General features: G+C 43.7%; 1 protein-coding gene across 3 annotated transcripts in view; it reads left to right on the top strand.

Annotated features, from left to right (window-relative positions):
* Window positions 1-26,161, top strand: part of stab2 (stabilin 2) — a 95,135-nt gene that overhangs the window by 7,150 nt on the left and 61,824 nt on the right. For all 3 annotated transcript variants that reach the window (XM_079494586.1, XM_079494587.1, XM_079494585.1), the window contains exons 2-12: window positions 1,363-1,487; window positions 6,596-6,711; window positions 13,076-13,161; window positions 14,029-14,095; window positions 14,209-14,304; window positions 15,155-15,292; window positions 16,248-16,453; window positions 17,378-17,505; window positions 19,232-19,365; window positions 21,197-21,276; window positions 22,527-22,676. In XM_079494586.1, the coding sequence (XP_079350712.1) occupies window positions 1,363-1,487; window positions 6,596-6,711; window positions 13,076-13,161; window positions 14,029-14,095; window positions 14,209-14,304; window positions 15,155-15,292; window positions 16,248-16,453; window positions 17,378-17,505; window positions 19,232-19,365; window positions 21,197-21,276; window positions 22,527-22,676 (1,326 nt within the window). The remainder of the gene's footprint in view (window positions 1-1,362; window positions 1,488-6,595; window positions 6,712-13,075; window positions 13,162-14,028; window positions 14,096-14,208; window positions 14,305-15,154; window positions 15,293-16,247; window positions 16,454-17,377; window positions 17,506-19,231; window positions 19,366-21,196; window positions 21,277-22,526; window positions 22,677-26,161) is intronic.

Here is a 26,161-nt window from a genome sequence, read left to right as displayed (position 1 = left end):
TAAAAAAACAAAATGTCAAATTTCATTTCGGAAATGACAAGCGCACATTATTTTAAATATAGTCGCCCTCATTTTATTCCTCTGTGCAACCTGTTGAGCATCTGTCAAAGTCAGCAATAAGTGACGTTGAGGCATCACGTCGTATATGCACAGACCTGAATGACCTGTGTCATCACATGTCGTCGCTCTCCCCTCATTATCCTGTTTCTCTCCACGATACTATATAATTAGCAGGAAAGCCTCGGAACGGCCAGTGGTTGAAAAAGTACTTGCATGTTTTACTTTAAAGTAAAAGTACCAACACTGCAATGTACTGTAGAAGTACTCTGTTACAAGTAACAGTCTGGAATTCAAAATTCCGAGCGCAACCCAACATAAAATTACTTGTCTTTTAGATCTACTGGATCTCTTCTACACTAGTCCCTACTCCCTCCCTATCATTTTAATCTAGTTATTTGTTTACGGAATTGTCAGTATATTTAGCCAAGGCTTAATTTTTATTTAGTGTTCGTCAGTGGGAGAAACAAAATTATTCGACAAACATTTTTCCTCATAGTTTCAAGTCGACAATATCAACACTGATGGCAACGTTTTGGCTGTTCTGAAGTCAGTCCATGGAAAGCTGTGTATCTGTAGATGTGGACTCACTGGGCAGATCCCAACAAGCAATTAGCCTCTTCCTGTTTATTTTTGCTTCAGTCCGACATTTGCCAAAGTCAATAACACTGTGGTCTTTGATGTCTTCCCACTACACTATGAAAAGTTATGATCTCTCCACGCAGAGTGGACTATCTGTGCAGCTTTTTATGGTAGAATTCAGTGGTTCCCAAACGTTTAGCCCGTGTCCCAAAAGAGAAATTAGATGTTTGTCCGGGACCCAAACTAGTGAAAATAGCAGATCTACAAGCTCACAGGTGAGCTTGTAGATGTGCTATTTTCATTACAAGTTCTTAAACATTTGTTTTCTAATTTATGGAATGTCTTAGATTTTTCTTTTATTTATTAATGAAATTACTTTGATTTTTTTTTAAATCATTGAATTAGTTTTTAATTAATTTGGGAATGTTGGGAATGTCCCGACCCAAGTGCTGTTTGTGCAGTAGATCGTCTAACATAGATAGTCTTCACTGAATGTGTAACACCATGCTAAAAAATATTGTTATGTTTTGTTTAGTTGTGTTCTTGTAAATCAGCTATTTTCATTATTTTTATAATGTTTAAGTAGGCTATGTTTATGAAGCTTTTCACCTCGAATGAAATGCCCAAACTATAGGGAGAGATTATGAATCGATTATTTGATAAAATTATTATTTTCAATCAATTACCACAAATCGATTGTTTTTCCGTTGCTCTCTCTGACAGAACGTGTGCACCAACACGACAGTGGTGAGGACCAGGACTCAGTGTCACTCGTGCAGCATCAGTGCCCTGATCCCGTGCCGCGCTGGCTTCAAGCAGAGCCCGGGCTCCATCGCCAAGGACTGCAAGTGAGTGCACAGAAAGCAGCGGTGTGGAAATAGTACTCAAATGTTTTACCTAAGTAAAGGTATCAATACTGCATTGTAGAAGTACTCAATTAAGGATAAAAGTCCGGAATTCAAAATGTACTTGAGTAAAGGTACAAAAGTATTGCCATCAAATACGTCGCATCGCGACGCATTGTGTGCTTGTAGATCTGCTATTTTCAAATGGCCGAAATGTACATTAGTGACTGTTTCTGACCGAGGCTAAAGGTGGCCTTACACTAGTCGATTTTTTCCAATCTGAAATCTGATAGCACCACACACTACAGGATAATCGGAGCGGGGCAGAGCAAATATCAAACATTCTTGATGTTGATCGGGCCGATCCCGATCGCCCTTTGAGCGGTCTGGCACCCCCCGAGCGTCAAAAATGCTCGATTATCGACTAGTGTAAGGCCACCTTTAGTCATTGATGTTTTTTTTGTCCTGTGATGTATTTGTAGAGAATAAACCTTTTGAAAGTGTATTAATAGTGCAATCTCTTCAGCTATTCTACAATCTTGTAATAATAATCAAAATCTACAAAGTAACCAGTAGCTACAGTTTTCAAATAAATGTAGTGGAGTAAAAGTACATATATGTACGTATATACTTTAATCAAGTAAAGTACTAATATCTCAAAATTGTACTATCCAGGTTTTCAATATTCACTTCCTTAAATTGTCCCGTTGTTTCACCACAGTTAGAATAATAACCTACTTCATTGTTTTTAGTGCTTACATAGACGTCTAGCATGGTCTGGTCTGTTAAACGGTGCAGCCTGCTAAGTGCTAAAACAATTTCCCTCTGATGTCGTGTTGGTGCACACGAGGCTAAAGGTGGCCTTACACTAGTCGATTTTTTCCAATCTGAAATCTGATAGCACCACACACTACAGGATAATCGGAGCGGGGCAGAGCAAATATCAAACATTCTTGATGTTGATCGGGCCGATCCCGATCGCCCTTTGAGCGGTCTGGCACCCCCCGAGCGTCAAAAATGCTCGATTATCGACTAGTGTAAGGCCACCTTTAGTCATTGATGTTTTTTCATGTCATGTGAAAGCAGGGAATCATAGCTTCAAATTGACATATTGTTTGTTCAGTTTGACCCACCAGTTTTGGAGATATGCCTTGTAGAGTAATGTCTTGCAGAAAACAGCGAGTTGAGAAAAGAAAGGTTCACTTTGTAGACTCTAACATTACATGTTTAAGCATTTATTTCATATTCATATGTCGATTTAATTTATTTCAGACATGCTCTAGTATGTGAAGAGTCTGCCTGTGCTATTAACACATTTTGGATAAAACAAATAAATAAAAAAGCAGTTTCTCCTGAACAGTTAAGGTGCGTTCAGACTTGGATGGTTAGAGCGGCGCGATTACATACAAAGTCAATGCAAAGACGAGAAGTTGCGCGAGCGCCGCGAACGGGTGCGGCGCGACCTGGCGCAGCACAAACGGGACGAACTGAGGCGAATATTTAAATTCAAGTCTGAACGAACCTTAAGTCTTGCCACTATGCCTATGACTGTCTCTGTATCAAAAAGAGTCAGTCTGCATGGCTGAAGTGCTTAATGTATGTTTTGCACTAATAATCAACAGTAACTAAAGTTTTCAAATAATTGTAGTGGAGTAAAAGTACAATATTTTCCTCTGAGATGTAGTGGAGTAGAAGTAAAAGTATTGGAAATTGGAAATACTCAAGTAAAGTACACATAGCTTAAATACAGTAAATGTACTTAGTTACTTTACACCACTGACAGAAAGTACTCCACCTCAGTATTTGAGTCTAAAAGTATAAAAATAGATCCCTTAAAGCAGTGGTTCTCAACCAGTGGTCCGGGGACCGCCAGTGGTCCTTGAGGGGGTTCCAGGTGGTCCTCAGCTAAATGATGGAGAGTTGGTATTTGGTAACCAAATGGACCCTTATAGATCTTAAACTCTTGAGACTGCAAAATGAAACCAAATGGACCCTTACAGGTTTATTTGGTTTCATTTCATACCGTTAAGAGTTAAATGATTATCTGCATTACTTTATTAACACTTTGATTGCTACAAGATCTCGGCAGGCCTATTTGGATGTTGCTACCGTTTAACATTGCACAAAGGCCTTGTTCGGGGGCCCACAGGAAAATGTTCTCTTATAGCGAGAATCACACGCATACATCAAAAGAAAGCTGAACTTGTCCACTTCAATTCAAAAAATACATTTTGATTTTACCATGTTCCATTCTGGAGATATTGACCTTTTTGCAACACCTGCATTTGCCTGGAAGGGGTTATCTTGAACAGCGAGCAGAGTTATGGATGGTTTAAAGTCAGAGACATTGACAGGCAGATATAAAATTGAACCCAATAAATATCCTATACATCCTATACACCGAATGAAAGCCCTGAATGTGTACTTTTACGAGGAAAAGAGTAAACATTGATCCCATGTACAGTTAGACAGTAATTGGTTATTGAATGCAGCTTGTGCCCACCAGATAACTTCAGAGAAGACATGGACGTGAACTCCTCAATATTCACAAAATAAGGCCTATAGCGACATATAAATACTATATACCGTATGAAACAGAAGACTCTCTGCTTTCATAAGAAAAAAACTTCTACTGTAGTAATAATAAAAATCACACCCATGTGAAGTGAGTGGTGCAACTCTGTCCCATATTCTGTTCTCTGCTTATTCAATACAGCTCGCTATATACGGACTGAGGCAGAAAGTCATGTAAACCTTTTATTTACAGTTTGGTCTGTAAACTTCTACTGTAATAATAAAAATCACACCCCTGTGAAGTGAGCGTTGCAACTGTTCTGTACTTATTCACTACAGCTCGCTATATACGGACTGAGACAGAAAGTCATGTAAACCTTTTATTTACAGTTTGGTCTGTAAACTTCTACTGTAATAATAAAAATCACACCCCTGTGAAGTGAGCGGTGCAACTGTTCTCTACAGTTGCGCGGTGCAACGGTAGAGAACAGTTGCACTGGTTTACATGACTTTCTGTCTCAGTCCGTATATAGCGAGCTGTAGTGAATAAGTACAGAACAGTTGCAACGCTCACTTCACAGGGGTGTGATTTTTATTAATACAGTAGAAGTTTACAGACCAAACTGTAAATAAAAGGTTTACATGACTTTCTGCCTCAGTCCGTATATAGCGAGCTGTATTGAATAAGCAGAGAACAGAATATGGGACAGAGTTGCACCACTCACTTCACATGGGTGTGATTTTTATTATTACTACAGTAGAAGTTTTTTTCTTATGAAAGCAGAGAGTCTTCTGTTTCATACGGTATATAGTATTTATATGTCGCTATAGGCCTTATTTTGTGAATATTGAGTTCGGGTCCATGTCTTCTCTGCAGTTATATCTGGTGGGCGCAATGTGCAATGTAACCAATTTATGACAAACTGTACATGGGATCAATGTTTACTCTTTTCCTCGTAAAAGTACACATTCAGGGCTTTCATTCCGTGTATAGGATGTATAGCATATTTATTGTGTTTATTGTTATATCTGCCTGTCAATGTCTGACTATAAACCTTCATAACTCTGCTTTCTTTAGATGAAGATGATGATTGCCTCATTGTCTTGATCGCAAAACATTGGGGGGGGGGGGGGGGGGGTTCATGGGCACATTGGGCAGCAAAAGTCTTGATCCGTACGGCTATAAAAAGTCCCATTCCACCGTTCGGTTCAGAACTATAGTATAACGGTGAGACGCGTTGTCATCATCAGCTGATAGGGGAACATGCCTGGGCATGCAGGTTGGGGGCGATGGAGAAAAAAAGCTTCGGATCACAACACCACGGTTTAGGACGCGGAAAAGTTCGTTATACATTACACCCGGGTCGATTACGTCCCCGATGCGTTCATTGCGGTCTTATCACTACAATTATAATGAATAAAAAAGCGTTACAATCACACGTCCGAGCGATCTCCGATTATGACGGCTCTGCATGGCGATACGTGATCCACCAACGGTAGACTGTCTTTTGTCATGGCGGCCCCTCTCGATACTGTAGTTCGTTTGTTATTTCGTAGTATTGTAGGCTCGGGGATCGTTTGGTCGCTACAGTATGAAGAAGGAAACATGCATCTGTCCATGTGTGTTGCAGGCGTTATGCAATGCAATGCTGATCGGATCCGGTGCATATGTGTTTAGGCAGCGATCCGTTGATCATGTTTTTTTCCGAGAGCCATCTCGCAAGATCCTCCTTCTGGAGAAACAGGAGGGGAGGGGGGAATCGAGTTGCGTTACACTAGTTGTGTTGTGTGAAAGCCAATAGGTGGAGGAAAGCCTGGTGAGGCGAGGTTAGGTGAAATTTGATTCTTTTCACACACCGACTAGATCGGCATGGGCGCGTCCATTTTACAATGGCTTCTACACGTAAAGCGGCCCGACCTCCTGTTTTCAGGAGGGGAGGGGGGTTTTGTTTTTTTTGTTTTTTTTTCTGATCACGTGAGCGGGACTAAGCAGCAATGATAGGGGGGTGGTTCTTCATTGTCCGGGTGGGTAAAAAGATGAATGAAAGTATGCTATAAAAAAGTGATTAAAACGTATGGATACGTGGTTCGCACCCGACGTTTGATTAATTGATAACGTATTGATACGCGATTCGCGTCGGCTGTGTTAAGAAGTCTCCACAATTAGACAATGTAGAATAATTGTTATTTTAATCAACGTTTGCCTGTTATCTCCTATAGTACCAACATCAGTACGCATGGAAATGTGGACTAAATCTTACCACAGCCTTAAAGGACCACTTGACCCATTTTCAACGCATCTTCATATGATTAGCCCATTATAATATTTAGCCATTTCTGTCTCGTCACGGTGGGGCATGCTTAAAGTGAACATAAAAAGTCCATAGACTTGGCTGCCACATGAAGACGACGTCACGTCTGAAACAGGAGGGGGCCTATCATATAGAGCCCTTGGTTGAATCACACAATATATATGCTATTGTTACCATGTTATAGGTGTTCGTGATAATGGGAGAACATCTGGTGACCGACATTTGGGCCTTTAACTTGTGTGTGTGTGTGTGTGTGTGCGCGTGTGTGTGCGTGTGTGCACGTAGGTACCTGATAAAAACCGGGTCCTTCCAGATAGGCATCAGTGGATGCTCTTTTGAGTGCTACAAGGAGGTGGAAGAGAAACGATGCTGTCCGGGATACTGGGGCCCAGACTGCAATGGTACGTACACTCATCACTTTACACATGGCTGTCCGGGATACTGGGGCCCAGACTGCAATGGTACGTACACTACACTCATCACTTTACACATGGCTGTCCGGGGTACTGGGGCCCAGACTGCAATGGTACGTACACTACACTCATCACTTTACACATGGCTGTCCGGGATACTGGGGCCCAGACTGCAATGGTACGTACACTCATCACTTTACACATGGCTGTCCGGGGTACTGGGGCCCAGACTGCAATGGTACGTACACTACACTCATCACTTTACACATGGCTGTCCGGGATACTGGGGCCCAGACTGCAATGGTACGTACACTCATCACTTTACACATGGCTGTCCAGGGTACTGGGGCCCAGACTGCAATGGTACGTACACTCATCACTTTACACATGGCTGTCCGGGGTACTGGGGCCCAGACTGCAATGGTACGTACACTACACTCATCACTTTACACATGGCTGTCCGGGGTACTGGGGCCCAGACTGCAATGGTACGTACACTACACTCATCACTTTACACATGGCTGTCCGGGGTACTGGGGCCCAGACTGCAATGGTACGTACACTACACTCATCACTTTACACATGGCTGTCCGGGGTACTGGGGCCCAGACTGCAATGGTACGTACACTCATCACTTTACACATGGCTGTCCGGGATACTGGGGCCCAGACTGCAATGGTACGTACACTCATCACTTTACACATGGCTGTCCGGGGTACTGGGGCCCAGACTGCAATGGTACGTACACTCATCACTTTACACATGGCTGTCCGGGGTACTGGGGCCCAGACTGCAATGGTACGTACACTCATCACTTTACACATGGCTGTCCGGGGTACTGGGGCCCAGACTGCAATGGTACGTACACTCATCACTTTACACATGGCTGTCCGGGGTACTGGGGCCCAGACTGCAATGGTACGTACACTCTACACTTTACACATGGCTGTCTGGGGTACTGGGGCCCAGACTGCAATGGTACGTACACTCATCACTTTACACATGGCTGTCCGGGGTACTGGGGCCCAGACTGCAATGGTACGTACACTCATCACTTTACACATGGCTGTCCGGGATACTGGGGCCCAGACTGCAATGGTACGTACACTCATCACTTTACACATGGCTGTCCGGGATACTGGGGCCCAGACTGCAATGGTACGTACACTCATCACTTTACACATGGCTGTCCGGGATACTGGGGCCCAGACTGCAATGGTACGTACACTCATCACTTTACACATGGCTGTCCGGGGTACTGGGGCCCAGACTGCAATGGTACGTACACTCATCACTTTACACATGGCTGTCCGGGGTACTGGGGCCCAGACTGCAATGGTACGTACACTCATCACTTTACACATGGCTGTCCGGGGTACTGGGGCCCAGACTGCAATGGTACGTACACTCATCACTTTACACATGGCTGTCCGGGGTACTGGGGCCCAGACTGCAATGGTACGTACACTCATCACTTTACACATGGCTGTCCGGGATACTGGGGCCCAGACTGCAATGGTACGTACACTCATCACTTTACACATGGCTGTCCGGGGTACTGGGGCCCAGACTGCAATGGTACGTACACTCATCACTTTACACATGGCTGTCCGGGGTACTGGGGCCCAGACTGCAATGGTACGTACACTACACTCATCACTTTACACATGGCTGTCCGGGGTACTGGGGCCCAGACTGCAATGGTACGTACACTACACTCATCACTTTACACATGGCTGTCCGGGGTACTGGGGCCCAGACTGCAATGGTACGTACACTCATCACTTTACACATGGCTGTCCGGGGTACTGGGGCCCAGACTGCAATGGTACGTACACTCATCACTTTACACATGGCTGTCCGGGGTACTGGGGCCCAGACTGCAATGGTACGTACACTCATCACTTTACACATGATGTGAACGGTACAGGCTATAGAGCACTGTTTCCCAAACACTTTTTCTGTTTCATACATTTAGTTTTTAGTACTATTATTTTAAAACATTCTCAAAAAACATTCCCAAAAAAGTCAAAAGATTTCATGAATTGAATTGAAAACAGGAAGAAATAAAAAAAAAAATCTAAAATTCCATGAATTAGAAAACAAATGTTTAAGAAGTAGTGAAAATAGCCGATCTACAAGCTCATAACGCGGCGCAAAGTGATGTGTTGTGAGCTTGTAGACCTGCTATTTTCACTAGCTTGGGTCCCGGGCCAAACGTCTAGTTTTGGGTCATGGACTAAAAAGGTTTGGGAGCCACTGGACTAGAGGGTATGAGCGTGACATCATCTGATCATCATCATCATACCCGGAAGTTATGCGGGAACACCTACTGGGTGGCAAAACAAACTACTTTGTGGCCTTGACATATCCCCATACACCCAAACAGAAAAGTGATTGCATTAAATGACGTTAAACTCACTTTGCCACCCAATTTGCCACTCTCTTTATGCATGTGCATGCCCTCTATATTAGAGGGGTCTTCAACAGGGGGTGCGGGACCCCTAGGGGGCTCCTCAGAGTTACTACAGGCGGTCGGCCAAATGTTTGCATGATAGGAAAGTATTTTTCTTTTTTGTTTTTCTTTTTTTACATGAACCCTAGCATCTGTATATTCTTTCTGAGAACTTTAGCCAAAGATTTTTGTTTTCGGCAAAGAGGTTTTGGTGTAGAGGGAAAAAAGAGCCAGACCAAGTACAGAGCAAAAGGTCAAGCTTACTAAGTAAGTAGTGACGGTTTAATGGTTAACTGTCCGGAAATACACATGAACAGGAACAATCAGTGGTCATGGATAAAACATGATGCTGGCGGAGGCCTGAGTAGCTGACGTTGCAGTACTAGTGGCTAATGGGGATCTACTAAAATACAGTCTAAATCACTGAGGGAATATTTTGATGGGAAGTCCTACGTTTGACGGATGTGACTCATGCAGCTTTGCTGCCTGAACAGCAACCAGAGGAGGAGATATCCTCTGTAGGGAGGGAAAACATTTCAGAACACGTGGAACACTTTCCCTTTCCACTTAGTCAGGGCTGTAGCTGACGTTTTTGTTGCCCTACTCACAACTGTCTCCTGGTTGCCCCCCCACACCTGCAAAATGTGGACCCTTTTTTCCCTGACTCCGACCCTTCTATAATGCAAGATCACCAATGTCTACCTCCCTGGGCTATAAACCACCACAATATTAAACCACAATATATATGTGCAAGTTAAAATGGTTATAATCACTGTGTGAGAATAACTAAATTGGGTCTGTGACTGTGGGGTTACAGACATACAGTCTGACATACAATAGGCTACACATGTGCACAATTAATAAACAATGTCCTATTATGTCCTATGAGTTCTTAATATAAGTTAACATTTGGATTTGAACAGAAACGCCATAAATCACTCAAAGTGAGTGACAGACTCAACACTTCAGTCAGTCAGTCAGTTGGCATAGTAGCACACAGCATGCAAGGCAGTGATGCATGCATGCAAACAACATGTTTCTCCAGCTGAGATTTAGTGTCTCCATCTCTCTCCGAAAGAGGTTGCACATGACCTCTACGGCCACACAACACAAACACTCTGACATGAAGCTTCAGCTGACACAAATCAACACCACGCTGTTTGTCCAAAACACACAATAACTCCACCGACGTCATGTGTTCATTTATCTTCAGCCATACATACAGACTCCATTTGACACAAATCAACACCACTGCTGTTTGTCCAAAACACACTATCTCCTCTCCACGTTTCTAAAATGGTAAATGGTGCATTTATATAGCGCCTTTATCCAAGGCGCTTTACATAGATTGTGCATTACATTCACCCATTCATACACCGATTGCGGCGGAAGCCATGCAAGGTACCAACCAGCACATCGGGAGCAATTTGGGGTTCAGTGTCTTGCCCAAGGACGACATGTAGACAGGAGGAGCCGGGATTCGAACCGCCGACCCATGGATCATTGGACGACCTGCTCTACCTCCTGAGCCACAGTCGCCCCTACTTCGTTTCTACTTCCCCAATTGTCCTAATGTTAGTAAAATAATCAACATACCTGCAACTTTGCAAGTGATGCATCATGCTGGAGCCTCTAAACATCTGTTTCCTTCATTTTATTTCCTTCTCTTGTAATCGGCAGGGATGCGCTTTTGTTTCAAAACAAAATAATGTTACACGTGACTCTGCTACTACCAGACCGGTGGAGACGGGAGAGAGAGGGAGGGGCAACTAGAGCACCGTGGTGGAGGCACGCAAGTTGCGTTGCATGAAAAAAAGAAAAAGGGGGCTTGCTGCCTCGCTCATTGTGTTGCCCTCAGCAACGTGTTGCCCTACGCTCAATGTGTAGTGAGCGTATACCTAATGACGCCACTGCACTTAGTGGTTCACTCCTTCTATCCAGTGGTGGAAAAAGTACTTATTATTGTTTTTACTCATCATCATCATTATCATCACCTTTATTTATACTAGGAAGTACAATTGAGGGCAAGCCTTCATTTTCAATGTAGCCGCGCAATCACACAATGGGGGCAGCGGTGGCCTAAGGCAACTGAATGGCTGGAAAGTGGAAATGAAGAGTTTACATATAGTACACATAGTACATGCATACACCTTCCCTAATGATTATATCTGGTTTCAGTATTTATTCATGGTGTATTGTCTCTATTATTAAGGTTATTGTAGCAGTCAATTTATATTGGGGGTCGGGAGGGGGCGGGGCATTGCCAAAGCATTTCTGGGGGTCCCCGGCCAAAAACGTTGAGAACCCCTGGCCTAAGGGTTAGAGGAGCGCCCCTGTTGCCGAAAGGTTGCCGGTTCGATTCCCCGGACAGGCAGGAACAATCTGGGTCGGGAAGTGATTGGTCATCACTCACCCAACACCGCTGAAGTGCCCTTGAGCAAGGCACTGAACCCCCAACTGCTCCGGTGGAGCTGCTTAGTGGCCAACAGTATAAGGTTGTACTGGTCAGCTCCCAGGTTTGAATGTGTGTCTGTGAAATGAGCACTTGTGCTCAGCTACTACCCTGGGTAAAAAACAAAAAAAACAATACAATCAAATCCAAAACACAATACATTATATATCAGGGAAAATTACAAAGCAACTTTAGGCAGAACAACCAGTCAATCAAACAAACTAAAATAACTCAGTTGAAACGGGAGCAATCACGGTTAAACATGTTATGGAGCATTCCTTTGAACTGACCGAATGATGGCAGAGAGCTCAGTTTTAAAGAATTTTGGAGTTCATTCCAATAATTGGGCGGCTGACAGAAAGCTGTCTTGCCCATGTCCGAGCAAGAGGAATCTTGAGCATTTTCGAAATCACTAGAGCGGTTAACAGAAAATGCATGTTCATGACCTGAAAATGTATTTTCTTTATAATAACGAGCTGGAGAGACGAGGAGGAGAACTCTGCTACTGAACAAACATAGGCATACGCAGCTTTAACCTTTTATCTTTAGGTTTTTTTTTTTTACAAAAACATATCATTTACACCCCCCTTTAAAGCAGCGCTGCAGATGAAAGTGCATCCAAGGTGTCCGAGTGTGTCAGTGAGCATCCTGTGAGTATGCATGTGTGGTGACCCACATCAGTGAGCCACCACCATGCTGCAGCACTGGGCCCAGCCATGGCTCCCGGATGCAGAGCCCCCGGCCTGGCCTGGCCTGGTGGCTGGGAGGGGGAAACGGTGGACTTGCATGCTTCCTTCCTTCCTTACTGTCAGCGTGGTCCCCATGTCCTCCAGGAATGTGCTGACATCCAAAGTGCTGCTGGGATAGGGGGAGCAGGCTTCCTCTCTCTCTATCTCTCTCTCTCTCTCTCTCTCTCTCTCTCTCTCTCTCTCTCTCTCTCTCTCTCTGATATGATACAGGGGTACAACCACACTGAAAGTGGGGGAGCAAGACTGTCATGTGACAGACACACAGGATCTCTTCTGGGAGCTGCCATTTCCTATAGTCTAGAGCCTTCGATCGTAACCACTTGAGCCCTCATACAAGGATTCGTGACCAATTGTGATGTGTTGTGAACTGAGCTTGTAGATCTGCTATTTGTGAAGATTTTGACTTGTTTTGACAATAGTAACATGCCCAAAAATCACTGTAAATCTCATTTCATATGGCGGCATCATAGCCATAGCCATAGCCATCACTAGCTAACCTTTCTGGTTTAATAATAATAATATTTCATTTGACTTATAGAGGGACTATAGAGGCTTTGAGTAGCCTGTCTCAAGGTGCATAAGAACAGAGGAACATAAACATTGAACATATAGAAAAACCATTACGGTTTTCTGCAGCCGAGTTTAAATCCTAGCCTTTTCAGTTTATAACGTGCACGATGTGTGGATGTTTTCCAGAGTGTCCAGAGCACGCGGCCAACCCCTGCAGCAACAATGGAGTGTGTTCTGCTGGAATGGGTGGCAATGGAACATGTAACTGTAAGGTACTGTACAGTGAGGTTCTTCTCACACCATATTGTAGCTCGTTGCGGTGTTGATTTTGACAGCATCATGTCGTTTTAGTCAAGTCAATTTCAATTCGAAGGAGCTTTATTTGGCATGAGAAAACATGCCAATAAACAGCAATGCAAACGATAAACAACAGCAATGCAAACGAGAAAACGTTTGCATTGCCAAAGCAAGTGTCAAAATATACTAAAACAGTTGAAACTCAGGAAAGGAGGGGGGTACAGTTGGAGGGGGGTATACAGCATTGAGTAAACAGAGCTATGTCACATTGCATAGTTATATACATGTTATAAGTACAGGGTATGAAGCATTTTGAAACGAATAGCAGCAATCTTTTGAAGTCTTTAAGTATTTAAATAGTAGGCCTATACCAGAGTAATCTAATAAGAGAGTGGTGACACGCTTTGATCTCACCGCAAAGCGGGTGCCTATGGGCGATAGTTCCAAACATTGCTCCTATGGCTGGAACTATTCCATTGAGATAGAATGAGCACTTTCGCATTCCATTGTTACAATGAGAGTCATTACTCTCTTTTATACTACTCTGGCCTATACTACAACATAACGAATCCTCACTTTGGGTGGGTGTGTCTTTCGGGTAACATGCTGAGATGAGATGGGGAAACATGGAATGCTAAAAATCTCCCCCTCTTTACTATTGCACAATATTATGATTTAATGTGTGTGTGTGTGTGTGTGTGTGTGTGTGTGTGTGTGTGTGTGTGTGTGTGTGTGTGTGTGTGTGTGTGTGTGTGTGTGTGTGTGTGTGTGTGTGTGTGTGTGTGTGTGTGTGTGTGTGTGTGTGTGTGTGTGTGTGTGTGTGTGTGTGTGTGTGTGTTCAGGAGGGCTACACAGGAACGGCATGTGAGGACTGTGCCGCTAACAGATATGGACCCACCTGTAAATCAGGTACACGACATACTGCACAAACAACCTCTCTTCATTACTCTGAAACATAACATAAAATAGTGTATATTTACGGTATGTGCTTTTCTCCCCTCCATCCTATAACGGTGTGCTAGTGTGCACCTGTGTGCATGGCTTGTGCAGCGCTGGCATGCAAGGTGACGGGACATGCACCTGTTTCTCTGGCTACAAAGGCCCCAGCTGTGACCAAGGTGAGAAGTTAACCCATTAAGACATTTATTTTATTATTGTTTTTCCTGAAAAAAAACTATGTTTCTATATCAGTGTGGTGCTCAGATGTCAAGGAACGCCACAATTATATGTAATTGGCCGCCGAGCCCCATCTCAAAATATGTTGCTCGCTGGGAAAGAATATAATATTCAGAGATTTGCACACGTTTTCACAATTTTTCAAAAATAGCAGATCTACAAGCTCGTGGCGCGGCACTCTGTACGTGGTTGTAGTTCAGGCATCACCCAAAATAATTCAATGTGATCAAGGGCATCATAACTTTAGGGCCTACCCAATAAAACCCATGATGCGGCGTAGTTTAGCTCATAGGAATAATTTGTTTCGTATATACATATTTTTTTCATTTTTGTTTTCAACTCTTAGCGACTGGCGAGACTAAACTAGTAGTTCTAGTCGATTCAGCATTTCAATGGGGATTGGGGGAACCAAAACAAAATGGCAGCAAACCACCGTGTTTGGAACGAATGCCAGGCAATGCAAGTCTAGTGACATGCAGTTATACTGTAGGACGGGGCTACACTGAATGCGTTGTGTCGTGTTGCGTTTGGACGGCGTCAAAAAATAAACCGGGGCGAATGGTCCAGACACAACTGTCGGCAGTGGAGCAGCCTTCATTGTTTAAAAAAGGGACCATTCCCTGTGTATACAATACAACAATACTAGAGTAAAAGTACAATAACTGGATTCCGAGTAGAAGAAAAAGATCGGAAATTGGAAATGCTCAAGTAAAATATATACCGAAAAACTGTACTAAAGTACAGTACTTAAGTAAACTGTACTTTCCACCACTGCCGGTCTTTTCTCTCCAGAGATGCCCGCGTGTGCTGCTCTGAGCTGCCAGGACAACTCTCGCTGTATGGAGGAGGCCATGACAGGAAGGCTGGTGTGCAGCTGTATGCCTGGTTATTATTTATTCTTTTACCAGAGCTCAGGAGAACAATGCATATGTGAGTTATTTCCTCTGTAAATGTGCACTTCACACCCATTTTCAACCTTGTCTTTGTATAATTGGCCCTCACTAATGCTCATTCACCGTTAATCCGTCTACTCACTCTGTGTGTCTCATTGGTGGGATGTGGACGTTTCAGAAACCTAACCCTACCACTAGTGACATCATCGATGGGGAATCCAAGAAAATTACAAACGACAGCCAAGCATGCATGCTGATTCCTGAAATAGAAGCCAGTGTTCTTGCATTAATAACAAATAAATAAATTAATAAATAATAAACAAAGTATGCAATCTTGTCTAAAATTACCAGTCCTGACTCCTGGCTACCAATGATATCACTGGTAATTATAGGTTTCTGAACTGTCCACAGCCTTCCTATAAGACACAGAGGGCAGTATTATGCGTGTCTTAAGCTTAAGGTCTTATTACTTAACTTAAGACCTGGAGGCGTGATCAATGCCATTTGGCTATTCTGAGTGGCCAAACAGCATTGACCATGCCTCCAGGTCTTAAAGTTAAGTCATAAGACCTGGTATTTAAGACACGCATAATACTGCCCAGAGGCTCCTTTTCCACCAGGGTTGGACCAATTTGGTTCTTTTTTCGCACCTAATAACATTGAACCAGTTCAGACTAGAGCATTTCCACTGACAATGAATGTGTTCTCAGAACCCTAAATAGTTGGTTCGGAATCGGAACTGGAACCAAAAAATGGTCACCGGTTCCGTGAAAGCACCAACGTTCCAAGCATCAAGAACGGAACCAGTTCTAGAAAGTTATTTTTGTGGAAAAGGGGCCAGAGTGAGTAGACAGAAATGGTGCCATATTATATTGAGCATTAGTGAAGAGTGAAGACCAGATATCTGATGTTTGAAATGGATGAAGTGCTCCTTCGAATGATCTAATCTAAAGTCGACCAATCAATGAACCCTGCACCTTTGTCTTCCTCAGCCATTAACCCTTGCCTAAAGGGGTCCAAGGGGATGTGCCACCACGATGCCACCTGTGCCCACACTGGCCCCAACCAGCACCTGTGCACCTGCGCTGAAGGCTACAGCGGGGACGGCCATGTGTGCATGGCCATCGACCCATGCCAGACCAACATGGGTGGCTGCATAGCTGGCACCACGCAATGCCTGTACGACGGCCCTGGGAAAGTGAGTGTGCGCCGTGTGTGCGTGTGTGCGTGCGTGCGTGCGTGCGTGCGTGCGTGCGTGCGTGCGTGCGTGCGTGCGTGCGTGCGTGCGTGCGTGCGTGCGTGCGTGCGTTTTGAGTGAAAGGTTCACAACAAGTGACTCGTTGTGAGCTTGTAGATCTGCTATATTTCAGCCAATCTTTGCCTAGGCTATTATGCCCTGAATGGGCACACTAGTGTTCATTTACTCGGAAGAGAGTATTTCTACATTGCAATATTGATACTTTTACAAAAGTTACAAAATGTGAGTACTTTTCCCACCACTGCCTGTAAGTCTGCTCTGACGGGGTGTACAATTTACAATTTACAATGTAAGCATTTACTGTAGCAGACGCTCTTAAGCCAGAGCGACTTACAGTAATAAAGAACAAAAATAAGAAATAGTCATCAGGAATCATACGTAAGCTAAGAACCTAATTGTGGAATATCTATATAATGAAACTACTATGTCTATACATAAAATGCTATCTAAGTTGTGTCTTTGCATATGAAGGTCGTCGAGGCTAGGGCAAGTGCTACGGTAAGTGCTACGGGCTAAGATGGAGTCTGAAGAGGTGGGTTTTCAGACTACCGACTGTATTGCTCATGTTTTGATCCTCAGGCGCACTGCAAGTGTCTTTATGGCTACCGACTGTATTGCTCATGTTTTGATCCTCAGGCGCACTGCGAGTGTCTTTATGGCTACCGACTGTATTGCTCATGTTTTGATCCTCAGGCGCACTGCGAGTGTCTTTATGGCTACCGACTGTATTGCTCATGTTTTGATCCTCAGGCGCACTGCGAGTGTCTTTATGGCTACCGACTGTATTGCTCATGTTTTGATCCTCAGGCGCACTGCGAGTGTCTTTATGGCTACCGACTGTATTGCTCATGTTGTGATCCTCAGGCGCACTGCGAGTGTCTTTATGGCTACGGCAACATGAAGGACGGCGTGTGCAGCCTCAAGGACGCCTGTCGACCCGACTCCTGCCACAAGGACGCCAGCTGTGCCACCGTGGAACCAGGAACAGTACAGTCAGTGGCCCCTCTATTTATTATTATTATTATATTAATTACTATTGCACAGTGTGTGTGTGTGTGTGTGTGTGTGTGTGTGTGTGTGTGTGTGTGTGTGTGTGTGTGTGTGTGTGTGTGTGTGTGTGTGTGTGTGTGTGTGTGTGTGTGTGTGTGTGTGTGTGTGTGTGAGCGTGTGAGTGTGTGCGCGTGTTGTGTGTTGTGTGTTTGTTACTGTTGATTTTGACAGCGAGTTCAGTTTTAGACCTAGTTTTAGTCAACTGAAATGTTTTACCTTTAGTTTAGTTTTCGTCGACTGAAAATCAAAAGATTTTAGTCGACTAAATATACAGTTGAGTTAGTCGACTTTACCGTACTCCAATGTATTTTGTCAGGCCTTGATGTAATGCCTGATTTTACACTCGGTTGCATGCTGAAAATAGCAAATGTATGTTTTCTAACAATTAATCAAAATCTATAGAGTAACTATAGCAACCAAAGTTGTCAAATATAATTGTAGTTGAGTAAAAGCATAATATTTGCCTCTGAGATGTAGAAGTAAAAAGTACGGAACATTTTTAAGTAAAAGTAAAGTAGTGAAGTAAAAAGCCTTCCAAAAGTGTACTTATACAGTACTTGAGCAAACATACTCGGTTACTCGGTGTGCAGTGGTGGAAAGTAACTAATTACATTTACTTAAGTACTGTACTTAAAGGACCACTTCACCACTCATATAATCTTCACTAATGTTCATGATAAAATACCACCATTTTTTTCTACTCTGTCTGTGTCTCATAGGAGGGCTGTGGGCAGTTCATAAACCCGTCCATCAGTGACGTCATCATTAGGCAGATTTTTTTTTTTTAAATATTTTGATTTTTATTATCATGAGAACGATATGGCTTCCATCATCGCATTGCAACTTTTCAGGAATACAAAGCCTGCTGTTTCTATTAGCTTGGATTCCCCATCGATGATGTCACTGGTGGACGGGTTTCTAAATATTGTACTTTTACTCCACTACAATTATTTGAAAACGTTAGTTACTAGTTATTTGTAGATTTTGATTATTATTACAAAACATACATCAATCACTTCTATTCAGCCCTATATACATTTCGGCCATTTGAAAATAGCCGATCTACAAGCTCACAATGCATCGCGATGCAACACGTTATGAGCTTGTAGATTTGTACAGTATACATTTAAAAAGTTGAAATGGGACTTTCTGCATAATAATGAAATAATAATGCAATATAATGAGTACTTTTACTTTTGGTACTTTAAGTACATTTGTATGCCAATCCCTTTGTACTTTTACTCAAGTACATTTTGCATTCTGCACTTTCACTTGTAACTGAGTATTTCTACATTGGGGCGACTGTGGCTCAAGAGGTAGAGCAGGTCGTCCAATGATCCATGGGTCGGCGGTTCGAATCCCGGCTCCTCCTGTCTACATGTCGAAGTGTCCTTGGGCAAGACACTGAACCCCACATTGCTCCCGATGTGCTGGTTGGTACCTTGCATGGCTTCCGCCGCAATCGGTGTATGAGTGTGTGTGTGTGAATGGGTGAATGTAATGCACAATCTATGTAAAGCGCCTTGGATAAAGGCGCTATATAAATGCACCATTTACCATTTATTTACCATTTACATTGCAGTATTGATACTTTTAGTAAAGTAAAACATCTGAGTACTTTTTCCCACTGGTGGTGTGAAACTATGCGTGCGTCTCGTCTCGTTACAGGTGCACCTGTAACCAGGGTTACCTTGGCAACGGGAAGGTCTGCTATGGTAACATCATGCAGAGGATGAATGAGCTGAACACGGAGCCGGGCGGACAGTGGACCTCTCAGCTCAGCAGCGCCATCACGCTCTTCAGTAGGACCTTTTTTTTTTTTTTTTTTAAGATATTTTTTTTGCGGCTTACGCCTTTTATTGGTTTTTTGAAGGGACAGACAGTAGGCTGACAGGAAACGGGAGAGAGATGGGGGAAGACATGCAGTAAAGGCCGTGTCGGGCTCGGGAGTCGAACCCGCGGCACACTGCGACTGGATTACCAGTCGGGTGCCCTGGATTACCAGTCGGGTGCCCAGGCGGTGGTTACGCCACCGCCTGGGCCTTCAGTAGGACCTTTAACCCATTTAGGCCTGACGTCGAAATAAAAAAAATGTTCGCTCTGAAAGAATATATACCTATTCAAAGATTTGTGCCGCATTTTTACGATTTTTCTAAAATAGCAGACCTACAAGTTCATAGCGCGCCACTCGGTGGCGCGCTATGAACTTGTAGATCTGCTATTTTTCAATAGCTAAAGTATAACAGAATGCTTGAAATACCAAAAGGGGTTCCCGCCCAAAATGGGTTAACAGATTGACTGCTATTGATGTGTATATATACGTATTTTAATAGCCATCCGGTGTTTGCTATTGGCGTATATATATAGGCCTACACGTTTTATATCGCTTTATATGAGCCGGTTACTAGGCAACACCTTGCTCTCCCCTGCAGGCACGGAGCGTGCTCACGCATGCGTAGACTACTGTTATAATTAGGATCTTCTATGTCCCCCCCAGTCACTATTTTCTGGAGCCATCGCTGCCTTGATGGCGTCATAATGGCAGATTTTAGACTCTGTTGCATCCATGCTGAAAAGAGCACAAACCCAAGTGCAATCGTACCAAACCGCTCATTTCACCTGACAGGGGGGAGTTTCCCCGGTAGAATGTAACGCGTGAAAGGAACACGTTATTCCATCCAGTTCCCCTCCATCAGGGTGTGACGGTACCTACCCTAGGGGACACGGGTCCTTTAGTTCTACTGGATCTCTTGTCCACTAGTTCCTCCCTCTAGTTTTTATTTGTTGACGATATTGCCAGAATATTTAGTCTTAGTTTTAGTCATCATAGCTTAGTTTGTATAGCCTGTATCCAGCCCATAGACCCCATCAATTCTCTGAGTGGACTGCTCCTCTTGAACCAAATAGTTGGGTCCATTTGTGCAGTCCCTCTGATAGTCCGGCAGCCGACAGGCTTCTTTTGTTTCAAGTGGGAAATGTAGTCTTTTTTTATTGGCCTAAAATATTGTCTATATACATACATTCATGAATCCACTTGCTGACCGGCTGTTAGTATTTTTTTTTTTTTCATTAACATCCTATGGCAGGCAAAATTGTCAAACTTTCCTTATGCTTTAAGTAGCATGTGACATGTCAAACTAGGGGGTTTTCATGATTCTGAATCCATTCCAAGCATTCGTTTTGCACAAAAAACACTCCTTGGGCTAAAAACGGCCATAGACGTCATGACAAATGTGATGAGGTCAGCACAAATGTAATGAGGTCAGCACATTTTGGGCAAGTGGCTATGGCTGTTTTTAGCCCAAGGAGTGAAACCCCTTGTAAACCCCTATAAAATAAATTGCCCAATACCGACAGCCGGTCAGCAAGTGGATTCATGAATATATAGACAATATTTTAAGCCAATAAAAAATACTATATACCAAATTTCCCAACCGTCCACCTCGACTGCCGGACTATGAGCTAAATTAACATGTAGATTGGGGCCCAAGATATTTAAAAAATAAATGTTTTATCAAATGGGGATCGGTGGCGTTAATGCGTGTCAAATTGTTCTTGACATTCACAAGGCTGAGAATCACTGATTACAACCGTTTCCATGTCTTCTATGTTTGCTGCCTTTTTCTCTTGCAGATGTGCTGTCGTGGCCGTTGTCCTCTCTGGGGCCCTTCACTGTTTTCGTCCCAATCAACAAGGGCTTCCGTGGAACCTCGGTGAGTGAATCCACAGAGAGTTATAACTCTCTGTATAGAGTATGTAAGGGATAATAGTTAGGAGTACTTGTTAAACTCCCTGTCGGTGAATTATCTCCCGACAATGACCACCTAGATATTATCCCGCTTATTACATGGCTACCTAACATAAATTAATACATTGACCCAAAACACAACAAAAAAAAGTATTCCATAAATTCGCGCTGGCTGCGTCTGCCCAGCGGGCTGCAGCACTGTTGGAAACGAGGAAGTGAGTTGATCAAATAGAATCCATTTTCGGGTCCTGCTTCGTCTATTTCTCGCTCAAATGTTTTCAAAAACATTTTTGAGAGCAATGTTTAGCTGTAAATGACATTGTGTGTCACTAGTGTGTGTGTGTGTGTGTTTACATGGCTGTCATGTTGGAAACGGCAGTAAATCAAGCTGGTGCTCAGAGGGATTGATTAGGCAGTGGTCTGTTATACAGCGGAGCGGTCATTATCATCACATAACTCACCGCTGAATTAAGCGTTTGACCAATCTGAATCAAGCATTCAACCAAGCCATGTCATAAAACTCTATAACTGCTAGCTTATATGGGCCACGTCACCCCTTTTGCAACCAGAGCTTATTTGAATGATGTTTAGGACACAAGAAACACTTTCCTGGGGTTTTTATGTGTGTCATTTATTTTTATTTTATATATTTTAGTCATGATGCCATGTGCATGGCCAAAAACCTGTCTTGAAAATGTGGTCTCACTTAATTCCTTCCTGGACTACAAAGCCACACCTCCATGCAGCCTCCTAAATTATTTTTGTTTGCACATTGTCTTTGCTAATTATAATATATTGGAATCATATTAATGTGTACTAAGTTAATTCGATTTGGGGAGAAAAAAAAATCTATCGCACAATGTTTTGGCAGCCCCCCTGTTGTAACTCTGAGGACCCCCTAGGCCTAGGGCATTGGTTCTCAAACTGGGGTCCGGGGACCCCCAGGGGTCCTTGCAGACTTACAGGACTGTAATTTAGAGAGTGTACAAATGGAGCCACATGGACCATTTTGTAAATGCTCTCAGAATGAGGATTTCATAGTATAGATGGCGGTCCAAGGGCGAACGTATGGGAATCAAAACGATTGGAAACCACTACCCTATAGCGGTCCCGGATCCCCTGTTGAAGAAACCTGCTTTCGAGGTCATAGGTTGAAGATGTACAGTAGGATATTTCCTGTAAACATTACATTATTTGAATCTTTCACTGTTTCAGCTGAAGAGTCTAATGGCTGATGTGTCCAGAGCAAAGTACTTGTGCAAGCTGCACATCGTTGCCGGGGAGCTGTCCTTTGACACTCTGAAAACGACGGACGTTTACTACACCTTAACCGGCAAGGCTGGCGAGGCGGACACCACGGATGGGGTGAGACTAACGGCACGGTACACACTGTCGAATCCATCACTCTGAAAGGGCTGTCTTCACCAGTGGTGGAAAGGTTCCATCACTCTGAAAGGGCTGTCTTCACCAGTTACTTAAGGCCTCACTCAGACCTTTAAAACATTGATGCATGCTTGTTGTATGAATGTTGTGAGTGTCATGGCCGCCCCAATGCATTTCCAATGGAAGTAACATGGTTTGTAGTCCACATTTTGGACTACAAGCTGTTGTATGGCTTTTGGCTGTGTTTCGACTGCGCCCCTCCCCCTCATACAACACAAATGTTGTGTCAAACCATGTGACTCCCATTGGAAATGCATTGGGGCAAGCTGTGTCACACCCTTTGTATACAACAAGCATACAGCAATATGTTGCGACCGTGTGAGTGAGGCCTAAGAATTTGCAATGTCCAGTAATTATATTTGTACTCCACTACATCTCCGACTCAAATATTGTACTTTTACTACACTACCGGTACATTGTTTGAAAACTTTAGTTAGTAGTTACTTTGTAGATTTTGATTACAGTAACCATTCAGCCCCATATACTGTACATTCTGGCCATTTGAAAATAGCCGATCTACAAGCTGCGGTGCGACGCACTGTGAGCTTGTGCTATTTTCAAAAGATTATTATACTTGAAAAGGGACATTCTGCATGATGAGTACATTTTGAAACCAATACTTTTGTACTTTAACTCAAGTACATTCTTAATGCCAGACTTTTACTTGTAACAGACTATTTCTACATTGCAGTAGGCTATTGATACTTTAACTATATAACAATCTATATAACAATAACTACTAACCCAGCCATACCCAACCTGTGGGCCGATCAGATTATTGCAAGTGAGCCCACAAATCATCATCATCATGGCAGCCTCGAAAACGAGGATCCGTTCTCCTCAGTCATTCTTCATCTCTTCTCCTTCTGGACTAGCTGAGCTAGCTGGACTCTCTGTCTGTGTGCCTGCTGGTGACTGTGGAGTCCAAGGGGTGTGTGTGTGTAAGAGCCGGGGGGGCAGTCTGGGCACGGAAGTGTTGGAGGTGGACGGGGTAGCATAAGCCATTGATGTCTTTGTTGGCGCTTCTTCTCTGCTGGTTGTGCTCGATCGGTCTCAAGTTTCTGAAGGCTGAGCGGTCCGCTGCCAGGGCCTCCCAGCTGTCCACAGGGATCCTGGTCTTTTTGAGTAGCTGTTTAAACTGGTCTTTCCAAATTATTGGCAACACACATACATTTATTTAATGATAATATAACATAAAAAAATTAATTAATTGTATTTTTTCTTTAAGTCCTTGAAAAATGCGTATTCAATGTGAACTTAATGACTTGCAACATGCAACTACATGATGCCACTACTCGCAACCATTATCCCCAATGGCAGTTGCAAGGAGTTGGATTGATGTGACATGCCTTAAAACTGTTTTGTTGCAAGGAGTTGCGACTAGTTGCAACTGATGCGGTTTTGGCTTAAGAGCTTGTAGATCGGCTATTTTTGGCTAATGTTCCTCCCAGAGCATGGATGCTGGGGTTCAAATGGTCAAAGTATATTACGTTGGTTCCATTGATCCAAGCCGGGACACAATCGATTGCTCATTAGACTAAACAGGTTCTGAAAATGCACATGGCCCACCCAACTGAGCACTTTTTAAGTTTTAAGCAGTCGGATGGGTGGGCCACAGTGCTCGGGGGGTAGCTTACCCACCACTGCGGAGGCTGGGGGTTCGAATCCACCGTGGCACATCCGGCTTTTCTCGAGAGTCTGTACGAACACAGTTGGCCCGCGTGTGTGCGTGCGTGCGTGCGTGCGTGCGTGCGTGTGTCGGGAGGAATTAATTGCCGTAATGAATGATAATCAAGTAGGGCTGCAATTAACAACTGATGAATTGGCTGATTATTTAAACGATTCTAATATATATATATATAATATAAATTAGATTTAGGTTTTTTTAGACATCTTCTAACTAACAAAAACACAATGGACCCCCGTCACGCTGACAGTGCTCCGGGGAAGGGGAGCGCTGACATGACGGAGGTGTGAAGACCATGCCTCATGTCACCTCATGTCACCGACTGAACCTACAGCAGGGCCACAGTGAGTCCTATCTGTGTTGTGTCAGACGTACGTGCAACACAAAGGACGTAATCGAATCGATTATTCAATTAGTTCCCAAATAATTTAGTAATCGATTACTAATTTAGCAATCGATTACTAAATTAGTTGGCAACTAATTGAATAATCGATTCGATTACGATTAATCGGTTAATCGTTGCAGCCTTATAGTCAAGTGGACCCTGCTCCAGAAACGGTTGGCAGCCACTGCTCCATAGGCATGTGACAGCCCAAGTCCTTTGTGTTGCACGTACGTCTGGCACAACACAGATAGGACTGTGGCCCTGCTGTAGGTTCAGTCGGTGACATGAGGTGACATGAGGCATGGTCTTCACACCTCCGTTGGTCTTCACACCTCCGTCTTGTCAGCGCTCCCCTTCCCCGGAGCACTGTCAGCGTGACGGGGGTCCATTGTGTTGTTACCAAAATGTCTCCTCTAATGAGGCCCTGCTTTACTTCAACTACTGCTGAGTGTGTGTGTGTGTGTGTGTGTGTGTGTGTGTGTGTGTGTGTGTGTGTGTGTGTGTGTGTGTGTGTGCGTGTGCGTGTGCGCGTGTCCTAAGATAGCCTTGGTTTCCTTTCTGTCACTCTCTTCCTCTCCGCTGACCTCCTGTACTTCCTATGAGGGGAACGCGAGTCGACATGATATCTCTGGGGATGTTTGAATTGATGGCCCTTTACAGCCCTCTTCCCTTTCTGAAAGACAAGCTGCCTGACTTAAAACGTGCAGGCATCTGTTGCCTCTGGATTGGTAGCACACACATACCACTGACTGCCTGGGACCCTGTTTTTGGGGCATGCCGTTTGTTCAAAATGTCCCCAGAGAGCCATGCATTAGCCAATGTGCAAGCATAGACAGCAGTCAACAGTACCGTCAATGCTCGCACATTGGCACATCTACAGTACATGCCTACATTATTATTGTGTTTATTTTATTATGTTGATGAATTGAAGGTCATGGGACCACAATGGAAGTAGATCAGCTTTTTTTTTAAATGGCCGAAATGTATATAGGGGTGAAGTATGTGTATTAATAATTTAAATCTACAAAGTAACTAGTAACTAAGTTTTCAAATAATTGTAGCGGAGTAAAAAGTACAATATTTGCCTCTGAGATGTAGTGGAATGGAAGTAAAATTATTGAAAATTGGAAATACTAAAATTCGAAAATTGACAGTTTTGATGTGGGTTTTGACTTTGACTTTGGGTTTTGAATTGGCTGAGGCAGAGGCTGGAAATTGCACAGGTGAAAGGAGTTGGCCTCATTAGGCCCACTGGAGCCTGGCCCAGGTGAAAGGAGTTGGCCTCATTAGGCCCACTGGCAGAGCCTGGCCCAGGTGAAAGGAGTTGGCCTCATT

This window comes from Electrona antarctica, assembly GCF_951216825.1.
Source record: "Electrona antarctica genome assembly, chromosome: 23".
Lineage (NCBI taxonomy): Eukaryota > Metazoa > Chordata > Actinopteri > Myctophiformes > Myctophidae > Electrona > Electrona antarctica.
This window is presented reverse-complemented; position numbering and strand designations above follow the sequence as displayed.